The sequence below is a fragment of the Chiloscyllium plagiosum genome, chromosome 39 (genome assembly GCF_004010195.1).
Source record: "Chiloscyllium plagiosum isolate BGI_BamShark_2017 chromosome 39, ASM401019v2, whole genome shotgun sequence".
In the NCBI taxonomy this organism is placed as follows: Eukaryota; Metazoa; Chordata; class Chondrichthyes; order Orectolobiformes; family Hemiscylliidae; genus Chiloscyllium; species Chiloscyllium plagiosum.
This window is the reverse complement of record NC_057748.1, coordinates 9,124,151-9,148,258: the sequence shown is the minus strand read 5'-3', so window position 1 is coordinate 9,148,258 and position 24,108 is coordinate 9,124,151. Positions and strand designations below refer to the sequence as shown.

The 24,108-nt window shown below is 43.5% G+C and overlaps 2 protein-coding genes across 6 annotated transcripts in view; one reads left to right on the top strand and one right to left on the bottom strand.

Annotated features, from left to right (window-relative positions):
- The window catches only part of rcn3 (reticulocalbin 3, EF-hand calcium binding domain), a 20,999-nt gene extending 8,526 nt beyond the window's left edge, over positions 1–12,473 (top strand). For 2 of the 3 annotated variants that reach the window (XM_043679684.1, XM_043679683.1), the window contains exons 4-7: positions 3,920–4,092; positions 5,573–5,633; positions 7,018–7,217; positions 8,086–10,481. In XM_043679684.1, the coding sequence (XP_043535619.1) occupies positions 3,920–4,092; positions 5,573–5,633; positions 7,018–7,217; positions 8,086–8,193 (542 nt within the window). In that variant the 3' untranslated portion in view covers positions 8,194–10,481. Of the gene's footprint in view, positions 1–3,919; positions 4,093–5,572; positions 5,634–7,017; positions 7,218–8,085 lie in introns of all 3 variants that reach the window. The other variant, XM_043679685.1, reaches the window with a different exon arrangement.
- Positions 12,474–13,824: 1,351 nt separating this feature from the next.
- LOC122542204 (nitric oxide synthase interacting protein) overlaps positions 13,825–24,108 on the bottom strand; it is a 38,096-nt gene continuing 27,812 nt past the window's right edge. For all 3 annotated transcript variants that reach the window (XM_043679676.1, XM_043679675.1, XM_043679674.1), the window contains exons 6-9: positions 22,239–22,357; positions 17,769–17,956; positions 15,935–16,043; positions 13,825–14,287 (exon numbers count right to left, since the gene is read on the bottom strand). In XM_043679676.1, the coding sequence (XP_043535611.1) occupies positions 14,216–14,287; positions 15,935–16,043; positions 17,769–17,956; positions 22,239–22,357 (488 nt within the window). In that variant the 3' untranslated portion in view covers positions 13,825–14,215. The remainder of the gene's footprint in view (positions 14,288–15,934; positions 16,044–17,768; positions 17,957–22,238; positions 22,358–24,108) is intronic.

Sequence of the window (24,108 nt, the reverse complement as noted above, 5' to 3'; positions counted from 1 at the left end):
TTCTAAGTGTCAGGTTTGGTGTTGGGGAAAGGAAACTCGACAAATGCTTTCTCAATGTGGTCCTAGGCTAAGACTCTATTTCATGTAACTGAAGTAGGTAAAAACAAGGGCTGCAAATGCTGGAAATCAGATTCTAGGCTAGAGTGGTGTTGGAAAAGCACAGCAGTTCAGGCAGCAATCCGAGGAGCAGGAAAATCAGTCCTGATGAAGGGCTGATGGCCAAAACATTGTTTTTTTCTCCCCTGCTCCTCGGATGCTGCCTGAACTGCTGTGCTTTTCCAACACTACTCTAGTTCATGTAACTGAAGGAAATAATTTCTTGGTTGTAGACTGTGTATTTAACAAGGATCTTCCTGAGGTGGAGGCAAGATCACATCCTTTGTCAGCTTTTGTTTTGAGTATGCATGCAAACCTGAAAAGTCTATTCATAATGTTGCATCCAAGGATCTTGTGGGCAACATCCATCTACAGGTTAATTTAGCTCTGATCATTTTAACCCTGGCAAGTTATTTGGTCACATGGGCATCACTGCAGTAGCCTGGTTCCCTCCTGGTTCACTCCAATGAAGCTACAAATGTGACTATCTGGACTGCAGTCTGAGATGAATGCTGATATTGCAAACCCAAACTGAATCTGGCAAATGGGCTAAAGCCCAGATGGAGCAATCTAAAGATCTGTGTCTCTGTTCATTTGGTAAATGAGCAGTAAATGGACTTTTATTTAAGTCTTTTCCTTTTGAAGAGCTGTCTCTCATTACTCCTTATCCCAGAGATCAATGTAGTGATTCTTCTCTGAACTGTCTCCAAACCAAGAATATCCCTTCTTGAAGAAATCCAAAAGTCTGCAGTTGTCCAGGTCTGATCTCGCCAAACTCCTGTGAAGTAGCAGTCTGTATTCTTAAAGTTAAATCCTCCTTTCTTTTGCTATTCTCTCAGACTTTCCAGGCTGTTCAAATTTTGGTGGGAGTGCGCCTTTATTCATTCAGGGGATATTGGCATTGCTGCATGGACTATTTTTGTTCATTGGCCATTTTTAATTGCTCTTTTTAAAGTAGGGAGAGAGTTCTATGATTTTTGACCCAGCCACATTGAAGGAATGGTGATTAGATTTCTAAGTCTCGTTGGTGTGAGGCTTGGACAAGTACTTTCAGATGCTGATGTCCCATGTATCTGCTTCCCTTTGTCCTTCTAGATGGTAGAGGTTGTGGGTTTGAAAAGTGCTCTCCAGGGAGTATTGGTGAATTGCTGCAGTGTGATTTGTAGATGCCACTAAGCATCAGTGATCTGGCAGATGAGCAGTGAGGAGGCTTCACTTAAAGAAGTAGCCTAGTGTTTTATGTTGGTTGAGTGGACGCAGTGGTTCATTTGATCCAGTGAATGTTGAAGATGGTGAATGGGCCATTCAACTGGTTTTAGCCTGGATGGTGTTAAACTTAGTGTCGTTGGAGCTGCTCTTGTCCTGGTCTGGGGGTGCTGCTTCGCTTGCCAAGTTTTTAAATAAGCCTTGTTTCTGGACAAGAATCAAGACTGGACATTCGGCCGGTTAGGCCAAACACCACCACCACCACCTTAAAGGGGCCACACAGTTGTTGGCACTCAGGAGCTCAACAGCAACAATTAGTGCCTCTGAGCCCTAGCTTTGCTCATCAGACGAGGTGAGATTTCATATAAATCCCTACAGTGTGGCAACAGGCCCTTCAGCCCAACAAGTCCACACTGACACTCCGAGTAACCCACCCAGACCCATTCCCTTACCTTATTACTCTACACTTACCCCGGATTAACTGACACATCCCTGAACACTATGGGCAATTTAGCACAGCCAATTCACCACCTGACCTGCACATCTTGGATTGTGGGAGGAAACATGTACACCTGCGGGAAACCCACGCAGACACTGGGAGAATATGCAAACTCCGCACACAATCGCCCAAGGCAGGAATCGAACCTGGGTCCCTGGCACTGTGAGGCAGCAGTGCTAACCACTGAGCCACCGTACACGATGTGGTTGCTGGTGGGCATTATCAGCTGCTTGGAGGCACAAGAGAAAGCTTCAAACTATGGGACACAAATGGACATATCCACATTCAAAATGGTGTGTAAATGGCAGTGACGGGAACTGTCTTATAGAATGTTGATGTCACTGACAAGGCCAACATCTGTTGCCCATCCCTCATTGTCCTTGAACCTAACGGCTGTCCAGGCCATTTTAAAGTGAACCACATTGCTGTGGTTTTGTACGCCAGACCAGATTTCCCTCCTTTTGAAAACATTGTTCCAGTTGGGGATTTTGTGACAATTAGTGATCGCTTCATTGCTTCTGGACCATGTTTTCTGATTTATCAATGGAATTTTAAACTCCACCAGTTAAATTCTCCAGTAGTATCCAGGGTTGTGCAGGCTAGCTATAGTAAATGTGTTACAAGGATAAGGTGAGATTCTGGGTGGGATGCCCTTCAGAGGGTCGACTTGGACTCAATGGACTGAATGGCCTCTTAGTGTTGTAAGGGTCCTATAATTCTGAGTTGCCTGTGTGGAATTTGACCTCAATAGATTAGCCTCGGCCTCTGGTTTATTAGCCCACTGACACTACCCCTGTCACTGCTCCCCCATAATACCTTACGTAGAATCCACTTATCTATCATTCTCTTGGAAATAACCAACCCCTGTCACCCAGCTTTGATTCTGACCTTGATTTAACCTGGTTCACCCCTTGATCAAAACAAACTGTTTCAACAATCTCCACACTGTTACAGCTGATCTGGTTTAAAAGACACTCCAACTGGGGGTCTTGAATAAGCCATCACTTAATCATGGGGGGGCACTTGAGCCAGAACCCTAACTAGAGGGTATCATCTTCATACTGGGATTCTCTGGAATAAATGCATCTAGTTTAAAACATGTTGCAGATTATCATATCAAGCAGCAAAGTAGGGAGGCTAATTCAGTCCATTTTGTGTCTGTGCCTCTATAGCCTTTGCAGCTTGGTCATTAATTGTTGTCTTGAACTGCTCTAGTCCATGTTTGGTAGATGCACCAATGAAGAGGAATTCTTGCTAATGTTTGTTGGCATTTTGAATGCTTTTTCCCCAGAGAGCAGTGGGATATAGCGTGTCAGTCGATATATTCAAGGTTGGGTGTTACGGAGAAACTGGAGATAGGGCTACATCAGATCTTAAATGGCAGGACAGGTTGGAGGGGACAAATGGCTGCCTCTTCCTCACACTGAGTTCTTAGTCTTCTCTTTTGAAATGAATGGGTCAGTAATTTCAATGTCTGATGCCCACAAGCCTGCCTAAGGAGGCACAGTAAATACAAGCTGGTACTGCTTTCATCCCACAAAAGAATTTAAACTGTCCAGTGGCCTTAAGTTATCAAATTTGCTCTGACCATTCCCTTAGGCTGAACATTTCAAATCGTAACTAGCTTTGCTTGGGGCAGCACGGTGGCTCAGTGGTTACCACTGCTGATTCGCAACCCCAGGGATCTGAGTTCGATTCCAGCCTCGGATGACTGTGTCTGTCTGTGTCGAGTTTGCACATTCTCCTTGTGTCTGCGTGGGTTTCCTCTGGGTGCTCCAATTTCCTCCCACAATCCAAAGATGTGCAGGTTAGGTGAGTTGGCTATGCTAAATTGCCCCATAGAGTTTATGGATGTGTAGTTTACATGCACTAGTCAGGGGTAAATATAGAGAAGTAGGAGAATGGATTTGGTTGGGATACTCTTCGGAGGGTGAGTGTGGACTTGCTGAGCTAAAGGGCCTGTTTCCTCTCTGTAGGGATTCTATAATAAATGTTCCCCTCTTATCGCCCCTTGTTCTTGCATCAATTATTTTAAGTGTCTACTGCTCACTGACCCTCTTCCCAGTGGGAACAGATATCCCCCTTGTTTTATCATCTGGCTTTTAATGTTCCCTCCAGATGAAGCCTTCAATCATGTGGATGACAAGGAGGCCTACAAAAGGATGTACAAGAGAGATGAGCGTAGATTCAAGATGGCGGACAAAAATGGCGACCTGATTGCCACACGGGAGGAGTTCAGTGCATTCCTTCACCCTGAGGAGTTTGACTACATGAAGAGCATTGTTGTGACGGTAAGCAGGACTGTGAAAGGGTAGCTAAATCACTTTTCCCCTGACCTCTCCCTGTTTTTTTTATATAAAATAAATTTCTTTGCATTTGAGCAGCACTGGTGAGGCTGACAATTATCACCCATCCTTAATTGCCCATGAATGAGTAGTTTGTTCAGCCATTTCAGAGTTGACAATGTTGCTGAGGGCCTGCAGTACTATGTAGGCCAGACCTGGGAAGGCAGATTTCCTTCCCTAAAGGGCATTGGTGAACCAAATGATTCTTTTCAAAGGATCATACAGTACAGATGAGGCCTTTCAGCCCATTGAGTCTGTACTGCCAACTATATGTAATACTATCTGATCCTACTTTCCAACAGTAGGCCCATAGCCTTGGATGTTTTGACACTACTTCAGGCGTTCATCCAGTTTTTTTTCCTTTGAAAAAGGTTTTCCACCTCAATGACCCTCCCAGGCAGTGTTTTCCAGATCGCATCAGCCTCCGTGTGAAAAAGGTTTTCCCCTCATCCCCTTTAAGTTTCCTGCCTATCACCTTGTGTGCTCCCTTCAACTAAGAGGAACAGCTGCTTTCTGTTTGTACTGTTCATGCACCTCGTACTCTTTTATACACCTCTATCAGGTTCCCCTTAAGCCTTCTCTGCACCAAAGAAAACAACTCTAGCTTATCCAGCCTCTCTTCATCGCTGAAATGCTTCATCCCAGGCAACATCCTGGTGAATCTTCTCTGCAGCCTGTCCAGTGCAATCACATTCTCGCTGTAGTGTGGTGATCAGAACTGTTAACAGTACTGCAGGTATGGCGTAACCAAAGCTCTGTACAGCTCCAACAGGCCCATCTGATCAAGGCAAGTATCTGCTAGGCTGCTTGCAGGGAGAAGTGGACATCCTCAGATACCTCCACTTTCTGGTATTTTGCCATTCTCCGAGTACTCCCTTGTCTTGTTCCTTTTCCCAAAGTGTGTCACCTCACATTTAATCAGGTCTGCCCACCTAACCAATCCATTTATATCCTTCTGTAACCTTATTCCTCACTGTCAACCATCTGGCCAGTCTTTACCATCTCTGCCCACATTATTATCTACACTATTTATAAATATCCTTTTAGTGACTAGATAAGGATGGCCTATATCTTTTTCCTGAAGGGGGTGAGTGAACCAGTTGGATTTTGGAAACAGTCTAATAATTTCAGATTCTCTTTCATTTAATTTGACCTCCACTATCTGCTACAATGGGATTCGAACCTGAAGCTCTGGATTTACCAGTCCAGTAATATAACCACTGTCACTGTCTTCCCCAAGTTCCTGAGCCTGTTTCAGAGATGGTCTCTGGTAGCCTAACGGCCACATTTATATCTTGAAAATTCCCTGAATGCCTACTATCCATTGAAATGAATGTGGACTGATGGCGTGGATCCACTGTTGCTGTGCTCTAAGACAGTGTCTGAGCAAAGGCTTCTAATGTCATCTTTACCTTTACCTTTTCAGGAAACCATTGAAGACATTGACAAAGATGGTGATGGAATGGTTGATATCAAAGAATACATCAGTAAGATTATTATCTTTCTCTTCCACTGTAGTTTTGTCTCTGGATGAATCTAATTTTAGATTACATTTTTAAAACACTTGTGTTAAGTTGCTTTATTTTTGTCTTTGATTGTAACACTGATCATTTGTTACACTTGACCTTGGGTGCTCCCTCTGCATTGTGTGCCCCACCCTTATTCTCAGCCCCAAGACCAAGTCCTACTGTACGAGAAAGGTCCCCAATTCTTAAGCCAACCATCCTGCCGCCTGTACAAGAGATGTACATTTATACAGTGTCTTTCATGACTGCTACACTTCCTAAAATACTTCACAACCAATGAAGTGCTTCTGACGTTTGAAGGGTTATCGTGCAGGAGATACAGCAACCAGCTGAGACATAGAGTCACAAACAGCATTGGTCAGTTTTTGTTTTGATTTGAGTGCAGGATTGGCCAGGACACCAGGAGGAAAAGTCTCCCATTTCTCCTCCAAAGTAGTGGAATTGGTTCACAAATGTGGCCTTGAGAAGGCAGTCAAAGCCTGACCTGACAACAAATGAGAGCTGCTTCTGTGCTGCATTTTGAATCCTGGGCCCAATATAAAAGTGTCTCTGAAACAATAGCATTTGGGCTGGATTTGAATTGCAGTCCTGGAGGAACTGAGTCTGAAAGCTTTGAGTTAAAGCAGCATACAATAATACCAATGTTCCTGGCTGGATTGACAAGTATACCTGGAGATTACACTGCTATAAGTAATTCTTTATATTACAAATTTATATTATCCTCCATTCTTTTCACTAGAGAAAGCAACTTACTTTTATTGGAGTCATTTATTTCAGTCAAGAATTTCACTTTCTGTAGTTAAGAAATATATTTTCTTTTTAAAATAGACTCTGTTTGCCGTGTTCCTATCCACTCCACCCTCTCCTCCCTGACCTATCACCTTCATCTCCTCCCCCACTCACCCATTGTACTCTATGCTACTCTCTCCCCACCCCCACCCTCCTCTAGCTTATCTCTCCATGTTTCAGGCTCTCTGCCTTTATTCCTGATGAAGGGCTTTTGCCCGAAACGTTGATTTTGCCTGTCCTCGGATGCTGCCTGAATTGCTGTGCTCTTCCAGCACCACTGATCCAGAATCTGTTTGCTGTGTGTCATGCTATAAGTATGCTCTGCTTCTAATTCATTTATGGACAGTAGTCTTGGTAGATATTCTAATTTTAATTGGCACAACTTTTAACATTTTGTGAAGTAGCTACTTTTTAACCTATACTTCCCATTACACTTACTGTGTTTTTTATTAAGTAATCTGATGGCTTGGCATCAAACATTGATCCTTCCTAATGTGTACGACTCACCAGAGACCATGCAGCCAGTAACTTTCTCTCTGTAATCCATCTCTGACAGGTGACATGTATACACCTGAAGAGGGTGAGCCCGAGCCTGAGTGGATAAGGAATGAAAAGGAGCAGTTCCGAGACTTCCGTGACACAAACAAGGACGGAAAGCTGGACCGCAATGAGATCGAGCATTGGATCCTTCCTGGAGACTATGATCACACCGAAGCAGAGGCCAAACATCTCATCCATGAGTCTGATAAAAACCAGGTCAGTTCATTGGTTGGTGCCAACATCTTGTGATCTTGCTGAAACATGACATTTCCCACCCCCACCCCACAAAAATCCCTCTCCTTACTCCAATTTTTACAATAACGTCTCTGTCTCAACACACTCAGGTGCGTGGGTGTTACTATTGCTTCATCATCTTTGTTACACACTCTCACCCTGTTTCATTCACACTCCCTCTTCCATCACTCCTGCCTTTTGCCTCATAAGAATATTTTTTAAAAAGTTGGCCATTCGGCCCATCGGGCTTGCTCCACCATACAATAAGATCATGGCTGGTCTTTTCATGGACTCTGCTCCACTTACCAGCCCACTCACCGTAGCCCTTAACTCCTTCACTGTTCAAAAAAATATATCTTTTCCCTGAAAAACATTTTAGCAAGGTCTCCTTTTTCAAATTCTGCAATCCCTCCCTTTTTCCCCCACCTCCCTCTACACACACTCTCATGCTCTTATCCCCTTTCTCACTTTTGTTGTGTATGTGTACGCAAGTATGGTTTACTCTCTGTGGACACTGTTTTACACAAAGCTGCTGCCCCGCCCCTCTTAATTCTCTAATCTTTTACTCGCCCGCCTCCTCTGATGTTTGCCCATCCACCTGTTCCTGGTGAAGGAGCTTTCCCACAAGCTTCGATATTAGTGGAGCTCTAGGGAATTGAGCATGGGGTTAGCTAATAAGACAGCTCTTGTAAAGAAGAATGGGTGAATTTTATCCCTCGGGTTCAGTTTAGTGTGGTTTTTTTAAATCAAATGGTCCAGTCGAGATCTGCTTAAGGAATTCCAATATTCTGCTGTTCCAATTAACTCCCAATAACCCTTTTTCTTTTGTCACTTGCTTTCTAATTTGCAGGATGATAAATTGACAAAGCAAGAGATTTTAGACAACTGGAATATGTTTGTTGGCAGCCAAGTGACCAATTATGGGGAGGATCTGACACGGAAACACGATGAGCTGTGATCCTTGATGCACTATTTCCCGTCAATGAACCCATCGGAATTGGCACCAATCCAAAGGAATTGCATTTTAATTCTGCCTAACCCAAGACATGACTAATTTTGAATTGTGATCAAAATTATTAATTGTATTTATTTAATTGATTCTTTAACCCTCCTCACGTGGGACTGAATTTTCCATCAAGTTAACCTTCCCACCCCTTGTTTTCCCAAAAAAGATTGGATCTTGACATTCTGTTGGTGCAGAAGACCACACAATGCCCATCTGACTGCCCCAACAACTAGAAAGCCATGTGAGCTCTCTGTATTGGATTAAATCTGACACCTGTTATTAATTGGTAGGTTTGCAAGTGCATTTATCCCAGCATGGTGTTTGAATTCTAGAGGAAAATGTCTTTTTTTTTTGTTTTGAGCATCCCTTCGCCAGCAGGGAAATATTTTTCCATTTTTGTTTTCTGTGGGAGGTGAAATTTGCTCCATCCTGTTCTAGTTTGACATTAGCCAATGTCTTTTTTTTAAAATTGGGACTAACAGCCCACAAAAGGCCCTATAACAAAAGCCGAATCTTTCAAAGGAAGCATACAACTTTTAAATTGGAGTCACTTTGAGGGTGATCTTATTCTATTGCAAGTGCTGAAGCCAAAGGTGAGCTTGATGGAAAATTCATTTCTCACTGTAACCAACCTGATCCCTGGCAGGGGAAGAGTGTTTTTATCCCCATGTTTAATGAGTGGTGCTCCCAGCACCTAGCTATTTACTCACTTAATGCAGTACCTTTTTCTTTTCCTTGATGGGATATCTTCTTGGATTTATTTGTTTTTTTGTGGGTGGGTGGGGGGGGAGGGTTTGGTGGGAGTAGTGATGGGTGTACAAGGAAAGGGAAACCATCCCAAATAATAGATGGAAATCTGTGGTGGGTGTGTGAGTGAGTATGGTCACCAGCTTGAGCCTGGCTGGTGTTTGTCCTCTGTGGGGACCTGTGCCATATCATGACACACCAGTTTCAATAAGAGATTGGGTGGGAGTGAAGGGGAGCATTTGTTTTGGGTCCAGTTTTATTTTGTCTGTTCTGTTTAAGAGGTGCTGAATATGAAAGTTTTTTTTTCCCCTTGTACCTGAGTCTTGTTCAGTTCCACCTGTTATTCAGTTTGTTTATCTGTGTGTACTAACATTTGGACACCGTGATTGATTGGAGCCATTTTTTTCCCCCCCTAAAGCTCCATTCTTGTCCAGTATCTCCTGTTGGAGGACAGGAAGCCTGTCATTAATAGAAGGTTGGTCTTTGTGGGAGTAAATGGATAAGAAGCAGGAATTGCCCCAACTCTGTCTAAAAGGTGTGGCATTGTTGCAAAGGAAAGCTTGTCCATTACTGCCCTGAATGTGTAGGTTCAAACGTTGGATGTGTGAGAAGCTGCTGCGGGCTTTAAAATTCCAATTCCCAGTAAGAAGGATCTGCACATATTTAATAGTTCCTTTTAAATATCTGGAGAACTCTAAAGCCCAGAGGGCACACCTTGTATTGGTGCCTTTTTCTTACCTCCAAACAGGAGTGTGTAGCTTGTTACAAACAAATTCACTTTTTTTTACATATTGGGGAAAACCTGTGAACCTCACTCTGATACGGAGCTGGGCCAGGAGTTACAGGATCTGAGCAGACACTCAACAGGGAAGGGAGTTCTGTGCAAGTCAGGGTTGTTGTGTTTTTTTTTTTTGGATCATGCTGCACTCCTAAAGACTGTGCAGTCGATTGCTGTTCTTGCCACTGCTGGTCTGAATAGCAGACGAGAGCACTGCCTCATTCCATGGCAGTGAGATACTCAACTGATAGCCTGCTCTCCTCTGCACATGCAGGTAGAGTGGGATCTGTAAGGTGCCATCATGGAATCTTTTTAAGATGAGAAATTATCTTCCCTCCACCCTGGCAACAGGCTTTTGAGTGGGATTAGGGAGAAAACTTACTCAGACAAGCTACAATGTTAACTGATTCATTCACACCATGTGGACCTCCGTAAGACTGCCAGGAGCTGTTGCAATATGTTACTGAAAATGAATTGCATTTTTCCCTCATGTCATTTATCCTTTAGAGATTATGCTGTTAGAATTGTGCTGTGCTTTGAGAGGCTGTTCCTAATGTCACCCTCATTCTAACATGAAGTCTCACTTCTGTGTCAGGATGGCAAACTTTCAAAGGAAGAAATCTTGAAGAATTATCACAGATTCGTAGGGAGCACTGTGACAGATTTTGGAGATTTGATGGTCCAACACGATGAGTTTTAACCAGCACTGGGATCACTGAGTCTCATTTTCCCACCATTGCTGTGTGTAAGAAGCTATTTAACTTGGTGGTGTCTGCATTAATTCATTTCTTTGAGGATTTTTATCCCAGCTTGTTTTTGTTTCTAGTCCTTATTTCATCCTCAAACCTTTGTTTTGCTGCACCTTCACTTTTTTTTTGTAGAACCAGATTTTAGCAAATTATGGTTTTGATAATCCTGTGACAAATGAAGGAGAGGAAGTGGTGGAATTGAGAATGTGGGGGAGAGAGGAGAAGAATCCTTCACTTGTGGTTACATGTGAGGTTTGGTGTTGGGGTGTGTTGTTGGTGAAGGGGATACTAGATATTACAGAAAAATGTTTGTGGTGTAGTGGTATTGTCACTAGACCAGTTATTTCAGAGGCCCAGGTTCAAACCCCTAGAGTTGACCTAATTCCAGCTTTTATTAATGGAGTTAAGTTTGTCAAAACGTGGCTATCGTTGCTAGTGACTTTTTAAAATCTCAGCTGGTTGATTTTTTATCATTTTGAGAAAGGAAATCTGCTATCCTTACCTGGTCTGGCCTACTTGTGCCTCTTTCACACCCCCCCCCCCCCTGCAATATGGTTGATGCTTAACTGCACTTTGGCAATTGGAATGGGCAAAAAGAACTGATGAAACAAAATTAAGTAAACTACATTAACCACTGGGTACACAACAGCTGAGGGTTACCATGATGATCCCACCCTCTCAACCTTGCCTAAAGTGTGGTGACCCTCAGGTTAAACGACCACCAGCCATCTCTTAGAGCAACCCTACCATTTTCTGGGATTACACCTACTTTACCTTTTTACAAACCAGTATAGTTGATGTTGACAGTCACAGAATTATTACTGTTCTTCAGCTTGGGACATTCTGCTCTGGTCTTGGCATGAACATTGGTTGGGTGCCATTAAGAACCAGCCATTTTCCAACAGCTGCCACTGCAGTGGAACACCACTGAAATAATTGGTTTGACCAAGTTTAAAACTCCTGTAAATTATGTCATTACTCTTCATGTCGATACAGTAAAATGTACCCTTTGGTGCCTGCTGGCTCTGAATGGCTTATTTAACTTAATTCCAGGGTCACCCAGACCTGAACAAGGCTGGCCTACCTCCCTAATGAGAGAACTGTATCAGTGAAGCTGAAAAGTCTGTTTCTCAATGATGGGAATTTCCTTCAATCCTTGTTTGCCCTGCTGTGTTTATAATATATAAACAAGCATAACCACTTGAGGTGCCATAATAGCATCCCTACCTCTAAACCTGCTCCAATGATATGTCATATCTTCCAGGGGAGTTAAGAAGTATCTACAAACACACCAAGCTACAGGTCGTCATGGTCAAATGCAGTGCCATTGACATTTCCAAAACCCTGACATTAAGGTAATGTGATTCTATCATTTAAATTCACGTCTGTGAATTTTCCATCCCAGCAGGTGACTATTCAGCCCCTGAAGATGGTGCTAGCTTGCTGAACAGTAATCAACTTTGTCTTATTCCCCTCCGTATCCATCCCACTAACTTGAAATGTATTCTCCCTTCTGTCACCCTCATGAATTATGTTCTAGGATATTACTGCTCATGAAAAATGTCTGTCTGTCCTCTTCCCACCCCATTCCCCAACAACCTCTCTACCCTTGAGCCATTAGCTAACAGGAATACCAATGTCCACCTTTTAAGTAAAATCTATCCTAATCTTCCTCCTCTCCTCTCCCCCCGGCAAATCTCCTTTTGTTCTAGGGAGAACAAAGGTTGGCTGCAATAGATTTAGGGAGAAGCAGAACATGAAATTGGACCTGTTGCTCCTGCTTACTAAACTATGACCATTCAGGAGTGGGTGTGGAGGCCACACTCTGGCTTCAGTTGCATTTTGAGCCATTGCCAAGAAACATGCACAATACACTTGTAAAGTCTAGAGCTTTGGAACAATACTCATGTGAGAGTCAGCCTCAAAGGGTTGTGTGTGGTGGGTTTTTTTGGGGGGGAGGGAGAAAGAGTAGACAGAACACCAAACTGCTTTGAGCCCTACAGATTTTCAGAATTTGCTGGTCACTGTTGGAGTCTCCTAAATACAAGATGCACATCAAAGTCTGTGTCTTCAAGAAGCTGAGTTTGTCAATAAATCTTTTAGTAAAACTTAATTTGTGTGTCTTTTTCAACACAATTGTGAAATAGTTTGCCCACAATCGTACTGAAGTAATCACATTGATTGTAGGTGTTAATGCTCTATCTGTAGTGGCAGTCATTCTTAGTGTTTATATTTTTAATTGCAATGTCTATCTCAACCAAGATTATTTCACACGTTTCAATAGCCCTAGCCTCTACCAATTCAAGTAGAAATTCATGGTGAGACAATCAACATTACCTTCTGTGATTTCCATAACCACAGCAAGTGTTCTGCAGCCAATGAAGTATTTTTTGTGTGTGGTCAGCTAATTTGCACATAGCAAGCTCCCACAATTGTGCAAAGTGATAAATGACCAAATCATCTGTTCTGGGGTGTTTGAGTTCTGATGTGATATTTGCTGTGACCAAAAAGCTAGGGTATGATGCTCCCATGATCAAATAGGTAACACCGAGAAAAGAACAAAGTAACCCTCAAACCTATGCCACTACTTAAAATCAAAGATGATCCTCAACTTATTGGCAAAAGAACACTGTCCCTGCCTTTCCATGAAACAGAGGATTTGGTAAGTTTCTTAATTTGATTAATTGACCTTGTTAAGTTGCCCATAGTGTTCAGGGATGTTTAGGGTTAGGTGCATTACTCATGGGTAAATATAAATAGGGTAGAGGAATGAGTCTGGTTGGGTTACTCGTCAGAGGGTCGGTATGGACCTGTTGGGCTGAAGGGCCTGTTTCCATACTGTAGGGATTCTGATTCAGAATATGGTTCTATGCACACACACAGAGGGCCTGAAGAACTAGTAGAAAAACATTGTGGGTGGGGTTGGCTTCATAGCTGAGTACAACCTGTGTTCCCGTGTTGCATTAATAGTGAGCACTACCAAAAGTCACTCAATATCAATCATGATTTGGGAGCTACAAGTTCCTCTAAATCACTCGCTAATCTGACTTGCAGTCCCTTCACTATCACTGGGCTAAAATCCTGGAATTTCCTCCCAATTGGCATTCTGGGTGAACCAACAGCAGGTGACTACAGTGGTTCAATGCAGCAGCTCATCACCACCTTTTCAAGGGGCAACTAGGGACATGCAATAAATGCCAGCCCAGCCAGCAACACCCACATTCCATGAATGAATAAAAAATGAAATGATGCCCTTGATCCACACTGCCCCTGTTTCAATATACAGCACTGCCTTCATTCAAACAGAAGCAGAGAGAAAAGGATAACTTTATTAAATAGAAAATATCAAGAATGTGTTGGAAATAGAAAGTGACCAAAAAGGTGAAATAAATGATATTTTGACTGGCATCCTATTATGGAAGGTAGCCACATAGCAGAAGTAGGAGAGTGTCAGTCACAAATGGGAGTGCCAAAAGCTAATACACAGCAGGGACTCCTGCTCATTCTTCTGTTTCCTTGGACTACTGTGAATTACTTTTTTAAACACTTTGCAGAGGGGCTATGGTCACCAGTAAATAACTGAATCACTCATAAACTGGAGTTGAGTGCCAGTGCTGATGATGGGGAATGAAAACAGGAAAATATCCACTTGTTTGCTCAGGCACCTGACGGACAATGGGCTCCAATAACTGCTGTGTTGTTACGCCTGCATCACTGGCCTCGACTCCTTTGCTTCCAATTTCACTCCGGATCCTGCAAATCCAGTCCCACCCTGTGTCCAAAGAAACAACTGGTCAGCGAGAACTGCAGTCCCTTAATCTTTCTCTTGCAGCATCTAAAAGATCATAAATCCAAAGTCCTCCAGCAGGAAGAAGTTAAATTACACAGCATCGTCAGGACGTGCAAAAGCAGCAGCCAGTGACATTCCATATGCAAAGACAGGAATTGCTAGTGAAACTCAGTAGGCCTGGCAGCATCTGTGGGGAGAGAAACAGATCTATTGTTTCAAATCCAGTAACCCTTCAGTTCTGGGCTCAAACGTTAACTCTGCTCTCACTCCACAGATGTTGCCAGATATACTCAATTTCTCAGTTTCAGATTTACAGTACCTGCTGTCCTTTGATTTGCTCTGCATATATAAATCTTTTCAAAGCAATTCTTCTGCAGTTGTACAATTCAACTAATTTCCCACAACACTCCAGTTGTAGAAGAGTAACTGCTCTACCTTGCCTTGTACAATGAGGGGTTAATTTGTTGCAGTGATGCTGATTTGCTGGTGGCCAGCTCACCAGAGTATTCAGGGGTCTTCTTCATGAGATCTTTAATGCCCAGATCAGAGGGCAGATAGGTTTAATGACTGAGCTGAAAGATGGTACCTCAGACAGTGCAGCACTCCCTCAGTAATGTACTGGAGCATCAGCCTAGATTATGTGCTCAAGTCTCTGGGATGAGACTTAAACGCAAGACCTCTCATAAGGTGGGAAACAGAACAGTGAGTGACATTACTGGACTGCGAGACAGTCATGTTTCATCCACTGACCCATATTCAGGGTTTTCCACATGGTCATTATTGTGCTTTCTGATCTGTTACTATGCAGAATTAAAAACTGTAGTTCAGAATACCTGATCTAATGGAAATGGAAAAAATGGATAGCTCTTTCGTGGAGCTACTATAGCAGGATGGGTTGAATAATTGTTTTCTAGGCTATTGAGAGCTCGGGAATGAACTACCAGCCTGTGGAGTATATACTCATTCCCTGCCAGCCTTATAGAGGGAGCTGGATTAATAACTGAATCAAGTATCAAGTGGAGGAGGAGATGGTCTAGTGGCATCATCTGGGCTGTTAATTCAGAAACCCAGGTAATGTCCTGGGGACCCAGGTTCGAATCCTGCCATGGCAGATGGTGGAATTTGAATTCAATAAAAATCTGGAATTAAAAGTCTAATAATGCCAATTATCAGGAAAACCCTATCTGGTTCACTGATGCCATTTAGGGAAGGAAACTGCCATCCTTACCTGGTTTGGCCTACATGTGATTCCGGACCCAGAGCAATGTGGTTGACTCTTAACTGCCCTCTGGGCAATCAGGGATAGAAAATAAATGCTGGTCTAGCCAGCAATGCCCTCATCCTATGAATGAATGGGAAAAAAAAAACACATTGCCAATGTGCTTTGCTGGATTAAATCTTGATCCACTCAAGTAGTCAGAGAATTTTCCAAAATAAATTTATTGCCCCTGTTTTTTTCTCCCCGGGTTTTGTCACCTCTGGGATTACCCATTTGCAGGAAAAAGGCAGGAGGTGTTGAACCACAAAAAGATGCTCTGGTCCATTTTCTTATGCTGATATGCAGCACTCAGTCAAGAGATATGAAAAGGAACGCACACATATACAGCTGAACACAATGCTTTCGCTCACCCTCTGAATCAGGATTATGTCCTTCTCTGTCAGTTTCGCTCCACTGATCGGATCAACCATGTCATGTTTAATCAGTTTCTCCACGCACTCCATGGTGACCACAGACCCTCTGCAACCAGTTGAAAAAAATCACAATAAACCAAGGTAACTACATAAATGATTCCCACCTTGGGCGACTGTCTGTGAGGAGTTTGCACAGACTCCCCGTGTCTGCGTGGGCTTCCTCCAGGTGTCTGGTTTCCCCCCCACAGTCCAAAGAAATGCAGGTCAGGTGAATTGGCCATGCTAAATTGCCCAGTGCATTAGTCAGGGGCAAATATAGGGTAGGGAATGGATGTGGGTGGGTTACTCTTCCGAGGATCAGTGTGGACTTGTTGGGACAAAGGGCCTGTTTCTACACTGTAGGGAATCTAATCCTGGTGCTCAATCACTGACATTACCTCACTGGCGACTGACCCTCCAACTGGGGAGTTAATCATAACATTACAAGAACCAGGAGCAGTGGTGGACTGCATGGACTACTGAACCTGCTGCACCATTCAATATGATTTTGTAATGCAAAGGCTCAGGCTAATACCTCACCCAGGGAGATGGGTTCAATCTCACCATGGGGTGGCACGATGGTTAGCACTGCTGCCTCACAGGGGGGGTGAGGAGAAGGGTCTGCGTGGGATGCAGTTTGGAGGGTTGGTGTCGACTCAAATGGGGCCGAATGGCCTGTTTCCAGATGTACTGTAGGAATTCTATGATTTCCTTCTGTGGCAGCTTGTAGTAGTTAAAATCAATTCATTAAAAATATCTGGAATATGAAGCTGGGAGTTTAAGGTCTTGTGACACAGCAGTAGCTCCCCGAGCTCAGGGCTCGAGGTGTGCACTCAAATCCCATACAGTCCAGAGATTCGCCATAACATGCCTGAATAGCTTGAATTAAAAATATGCACGCAAGTCAGAGTCTCAGTAATGGTAGCCACAAAACACTATCACCGATCATCTCCAACAACTATTGTCTGTGGGTAGTGGGGTCACAGGTTCAAATCCCACAGCGTTCATGGAATTTAAATTCAATTAATAAAAATCTATAATGCAAAACTAATCTTAGTAACACTGAAACAAACATTAACAATTCTCAAAACTGGTGAGAAGGCATATTTTGAATATTTAATGCATTTTATGAGAGGGAGGTAAATTTCCAAATGACCATATATATCGATAACAATGTCTCTTCTGGCTATGGCTCGCGTTCTCCAGGTTTCTAGGCAAGCACTGGAACCACTATTCCACCCTTCCTGATAACAGGCAAATCAGTTTGGAGCCAAAGCTAAAGGGGAGATGGACCCCAATTGTCCTGAATCATATCGCTGGTCTACTGGCTACCAATGTTAAGCACTAGAAACTCCTCAACTCAAGGTTGATCTCTTGAACGATGTGAGGAATGGTAGATTTCCAGATCCACGGTCTCCCCTCTGCCAAACGCTATAGAACAACAAACGGCTTGTATTTGTATAGCATCTTGATACAAGCCCAAGGCTTACCACAGGGAGTGGTTATCAAACAATATTCAACACCCAGCCCCATTATGAGATATTAAAGTTAAGTGACAGCAAGCTCGTGAGAGAGTTAGGATTGAAGCAACAATAAAAAGGATACACATGTTAAGGTGGGGACCTCCAGAATTTAGATCTCAGGCAGGTGAAAAAGTCACGGATGTGCACTAGGGCAGAACTTGCAGAGCAGACGGTTGTAGCTGGTTGTAGAGGTTAGGAGGAGGACACTGGGTTATGAATCGGAGGGAGGCGTCGTAGGAATGGTGGGCAGTAGCCCATAGGGCACTTACGATGGTCGAAGCACAGCACATGGCACAGAGTTTCCCAGAACATCCCGTGTCACCGCACAGACATAGCGCTCCTGCCTCGTGATCAGCTGTACACGGTCCAGCTTATTGTCAACTGGCAAGAAATTGACAGGAATCAGGTCTTTCATCTTCAGAGATTTCCCACTCATTGGGCAGTAGACAGTCTTATCCTGCAAGAGACAATAAAAAGGCACTGTAACAATTCAGAGACACAGCTGAGACAAGCATATGGAATAGCCCGCTATTTTATTCCCAATAGCAGGTCTCTCTCATTAATCCCAACTCCCATCCCTATCTCAATAAGTCCCAATAAATGTACATTACTTTAGAAAAGAAATAGGACTGTAAACATTTGGCCCAGTGAGCTACCTCAATAATGATTGTTGCTTCAACTTGACCCCAACCCCAGTCCCAATTTTCTTATTTCCATAAGATCTCAAAAATCTCAGTCTTAAATATGTTCCACAAGAGAACATCCACAACCCTCCAGAATAGTGAATTCTTAAGGGATTGGCAGGAGAAATTTCCGATCTCAGTCCTAAATCATCGCTTCTTTATCCTCAAACCACGTCCCCCTTTTTCTAGGTTGGCCAGCCAAGGGAAACAACCTCTCAGCATCTTCCCTGTCAAGCCCCTTCATAACCTTGAATCATTCGATGATACCACCTCACATTCTAGAATTTAATTGAACAAAAAGACAATTCCGTCATCCCAGGAACCAGTTAACGTTTACTGTCACTGTGTCCAAACTAAAATGGAGACCAAAACTGCACAAGGTATTCCAGGTGTGGTCTCACCAAACTCTCAATTCATTGCCATTTAGCTTTTTCTGCTACCACCTTTCTGGAACCAAGTCTTGCAACCCTTTTCAAAACCTGCGCTGTAAAAGGAGCAAATTAGGGGACTGATGTGACATATGACGTTTTTTTTCTATTTAGATAGAGTCATAGAGATGTACAACACGGAAACAGACCCTTCGGTCCAACTCCCCCTTGCTGACCAGATATCCCAACCCAATCTAGTCCCACCTGCCAGCACCTGGCCCATATCCCTCCAAATCCTTCCTATTCATATACCCATCCAAATGCCTCTTAAATGTTGCAATTGTACCAGCTCCAACACTTCCTCTGGCAGCCCATTCCACACATGCACCACCCTCTGCGTGAAAGAGTTGCCTCTTGGGTCTCTTTTATATCTTTCCCCTCTCACCCTAAAACTATGCCTTCTAGTTCTGGACTACCCGACCCTAGGGGAAAGACCTTGTCTATTTATCCTATCCATGCCCCTCAAGATTTTATAAACCTCTAAAAGGTCACCCCACAGGCTCTGACATTTCAGGGAAAACAGCCCTAGCCTACTCAACCCCTCCCTATAGCTCAAATCCTCCAACCCTGGCAACATCCTTGTAAATCTTTTCTGAACCCTTTCAAGTTTCACAACATCCTTCCGATAGGAAGGAGACCAGAACTGCAAGCAATATTCCAAAAGATGCACGTGTTAAAATGTCTTGAACCATCACACATTCTCTGTCTATCTTCAGCAATATTTTTAATTCTTGTATTCCAATTTGCTTGTCATAAAAGCTAACTTGACATTTGTCTTCCGAACTGCTTACTAACTTTCTCCATTTCTTGCATGACATTAACATTTACAAGATTCACAATTTTTAAACTAATTCTGCTTTTCTATTCTTACAGCCAAAGTGAGGAATCTCACACCTTCCCATATTATGCTCCATCTGCGCACATTATTGCCCATTCACTGAACTTGTCGATGTCTATTTGTAGCGTCCTTGTATTCTCAATTTGTTTTGTGTGCATGAACCTCTGGAGCAGTGCACTGTATATTTTCAGAATCCTGACCTGTCCTCATCAGTGAGCTGCCAGGAGCAACCTGACACTCCTTTGCTCTAAGTACTACTGTACCTCATGAACACCACCCAGGATCAATTTCATCAAGTGTGACTCGGAGGGTGAGACTCTCACACCTCTGAGGAGCCTGACTGTGATGATATCCGACAAGGGCAAAGAGATACAAGATAAAGTTGGGGGGCACTGGAGGGGTGTGGGATGGAGAAGAGGGGGCATGGCCACGTCAATAATGCAGGCCGGGAACAGCCAACATCGGTCTCGGCTGCAACACATTCACAGTTGAATGGTCTGCCCAAAATCTCGGTATGCAGACAAGGACAGTCAACTGGTGTTAGGAGAGACATGGACGTCTTTGGAAACATTTGGAAGAGATGGTTCTGAGAAAGGACACACAATTGGTGAGAATTGAACACTAAGACGAACAATCGCCGATCTCTCACAACACAGAATTGTTTACCCTGGACATTACAGTATTGAAATGTTCTATAAACCATCAGGTGAGCACTGCTGTGTCTCTCTCCCCCAGGAATCTGAATTGGCTTCAGATCACAATGTGCTGCAGCTTTTTCTGCCACCATCTTTCTAGAATCAAGTCTTAACTCTTTTCAAAAGCTGTGCTGTAAAAACAAGCAGTCTAGGGGATTGATCTGGCATATGAACCTTTTGCCATCCAGATGCACATTAAAAGTTTAGAGCCTTCAACATTCCCTGTCCACAAAAATGAAAGTTTGTCTTTATAGCTTTCCACATTTAACATATTATGCAAATATAATATTGTAATTACACTGTTCCACCAGTGAGGGCAGTGTACTGCAGCAAAACAGCCCTACTTCAATCAGCCCCAATATTCTGCTTCACAGATTATCATTTTTCTTAACTGTAAATAGTGTAAAATCACTTCATATGAGGGAAGAATTGGTTCACAGACTTGTCCTCCTAATTTCTCCCCTCCTTTCTTCTGTCTCTGAACTCAAGGAACTAGATCCATCAGCAGTTCCTCTCTTCCCCATGCAAGTGACTACTTTCCATGCAGTCCCTACATTATGACAGTCACTATGTTTCATGTGTAAATTTACTCTCACTCACTCTAGCACAGGAAAGGAACTGTATAAACACAAATTGGTTAGGCCACTTTTGGAATACTCAGTCCAGTTCTGGTCTCCCTGCTACAGGAAGGATGTTGTGAAGCTTGAAAGGGTTCAGAAAGGATTTACAAGGATGTTGCCAGGGTTGGAGGTTTTAAGCGACAGGGAGAGGCTGAATAGGCTGGAACTATTTTTTTCCTGGAGTGTGGGAGACTAAGGGGTGACCTTATAGAAATTTATAAAATCATGAGGGGCATGGACAGGGTAAATAGTCAAGGTATTTTCCTCAGAGTAGGGGAGTCCAAAATTAGAGGGCAAAGGTTTAAGATGTGAGGGGAAAGATTTAAAAATAGACCTAAGTGACAAATGTTTTCACGCAGAGGGTGGTGCGTGTATGGAATAAGCTGTCAGAGGAAGGGGTGTAGGCTGAAACAATTACAACATTTAAAAGACATCTGGATGGGTATATGAATAGGAAGCATTTAGAGAGATATGGGCCAAGTGCATGCAAATGGGACTAGATTAATTTAGGATATCTGGTCTGCATGGACGAGTTTGACCGAAGGGTCTGTTTCCTTGATGTACAATTCTGTAACTCTTAAGTCTTGCCTTTCTTTGTGCATGCCTAGATAGCAATGGTGGCTGACTATTCAATTTTGGACAGCTTCATATCCCAAGTCTCCATTTCTCTCTCACAGTGGTTCCATAGCCAGCACAACAACAACTCAAATCACAAATGCCACCCACTCCGCAGTGCAAGCTAAAAAATATTGCAAGTGGGGATCTCCAAAAGGACAGTGGCAATAAAAGGTTGTGAATCATATTGTTGCCCTGAATTCCTACATTACTCTTCTTGAAATAACTCAACAATCATCTTTGATCTCAGTACATGCCAAGTGACTACCTGTGATCTTCAGGTGTATAAAACTCAGGAAATGTAGGAACAACGCAATAAGATCATTCAACTATTATAAATAGGTGGTGGTTTGGGAGAGACACAGGGCCCTGGTGTCCTTGCATGCTTGCTTTCAGTGACCAGTGCACAAGTGCAACAAGCAATCAGGAACGTAAAAAGCATGCCGACCTTCATTTCAAGGGGGTTTGAATTCAGGAGCGGGAAGTATTACTGCACCTGTCGAGGGCACGGGTGAGTAGTGTGTGCAGTTTTGAGTCTCCATGCCTATGAAAAGATATGCTTGTCATAGAGATTCACCAGACTAATTCCTGGGATGCCTCAAGGAGAGATTGCACCAACTGGGTCTGTATTGACTGGAGTTTAGCAGAACAAGGAGGGGGGTGTCGGTCTCATTGCAACATATAAAATTCTGACAGGGCTGGACAGACTGGGTACAGGGACGATGGTTCCCAACTGGGCAACCAGAATATAAGTTCTCAATCCTACAGAATTCTCTACCCAAAGGCTGAGAGGCGGGGGAGGAGAATGTTGTTTGGAGCAAGTGGATCAAACCAGAATCAATCACCCCGGAGTACCTTACCGGTTTTCTCATGGCAGACACTTTCGCCTCAGGAGTGAGTGACGGGATCCAAAAACTGGGCAAGTGCTTTTCATCCTCTAGCTGAATGGGTTGTGTGCTGGAACCAGCCTGGGCCTTCCCTAGGGATCAAATGGCAATACAGAGGGAAAGAGAAACAACAAACAAAGACTCTGTAAATGGTGCAGATTATTTCAACTTTCCAGCGCTACCAGTGAGAGAACCTGTCTGGGACCGGGGAAGGAGGCTTAAAGCCCACTGTGGAGCTGCTTTGTCCCATGTGGGAGGATCTCCATTTCTGAAGTAAGGATGCTGCAAAGTCTAGCTGTTTGCATTGATGACGCGATCGAGTTGAAACTTAGCAAATATACCTTCATTCAGATGTCAACTATAAGCCCAACTTCATTCCAAACAGTGCTGCTGCCTTTAGTGTTATGTTCTGTCCAAGTTACCACAATGTAAGACGACGACGGTGTGGTGTTAATCTCACTGGACTAGGAATCCAGATGCTGAGCCTAACACTGGGGCACAGCTTCAAATCCAGCAACTAGTAGAACGTCAGTTCAGTATTCAATACATCTTATTAAAACTCGTAAAAAGTCAATTTTAAAAATCTGGAAGTGAAAGCTAATCTCATTAATGGTGACAATGTATCATTACTTTCTTGTAAAACCCCACCTGATTGACTAATGTACTTTCGGGAAGAACATCTGCCACCTTTTCAATATGGTTTAAGAACAAGGAGCAGGAGTAGGCAATTCAGCACCACAAGCCTGCTCCATCGTTTCATATGATCATGGTTGATATATCTCAGCCTCAATTCCACTTTCCCGCCTGCTCCCATTACTCTTCAACCCATTGAAAATCTGTCTAGCTCCGCCTTAAATTTACTCAATGTCCCAGCATCCACCACACTCTGGGGAACTGAATTCCACAGATTCACATATAACGTTGCTTTCTGACCAAACGTTTGCAATATAATTATTCAAATGATTGCACTGGATTCTATTTTACTGTCAATAACAGTTCACAATTTCAATTATTCAACTAATTTGTTTCTACAATTCAAAATTAGGACAGCTCAGTGGTTAGCACTGCTGCCTCACAGCACCAGGGTCCCAGGTTCAATTCCAGCTTTGGGCGACTGTCTGTGTGGAGTTTGCACATTCTCCCTGTGTCTGCGTGGGTTTCCTCCAAGTTCTCCGGTTTCCTCCCACAGTCCAAAGATGTGCAGGTCAGGTGAATTAGCCATGCTAAATTGCTCATAGTGTTAGGTGCATTAGTCAGAGGGAAATGAATCTGGGTGGGTTACCCTTCAGAGGGTCGGTGTGGACTGGTTGGGCCGAAGAGCCTGTTTCCACGCTGTAGGGAATCTAATCTAATCTAATCTAATCAAAACACGCATCTTTTGCATAAGGAAGCATTTACAGGATGGTATATTTCATCTCCATGTGACTCCTGACCCACAAGCAATGAGGTTGACCCTTAACAGCCCAAGAGAGCACCCACTTCTCGGCGAATGGCCTATTAGCGATGGGCAACTGCTGGCCAGCAGCAGCCACATCCAATGAGGTCGGGCTGGAAGGTGTTAGTAAAGTAGATGAACTGTTCAACCTCCTCATGGGAGCACGAGGTAGCGCCGATACAGTCATCGATGTAGTGGAGGAAAAGGTGGGGGCTGGTGCCAGTGTAGCTTAAGCAGAGGAAAAAGTGGGGGGTGGTGCCAGTGTAGCTTAAGCAGAGGAAAAAGTGGGGGGTGGTGCCAGTGTAGGTACACTGGCACCACCCCCCACCTTTTCCTCCGCTACATCGATGACTGTATCGGCACTACCTTGTGCTCCCACAAGGAGGCTGAACAGTTCATCCACTTTAC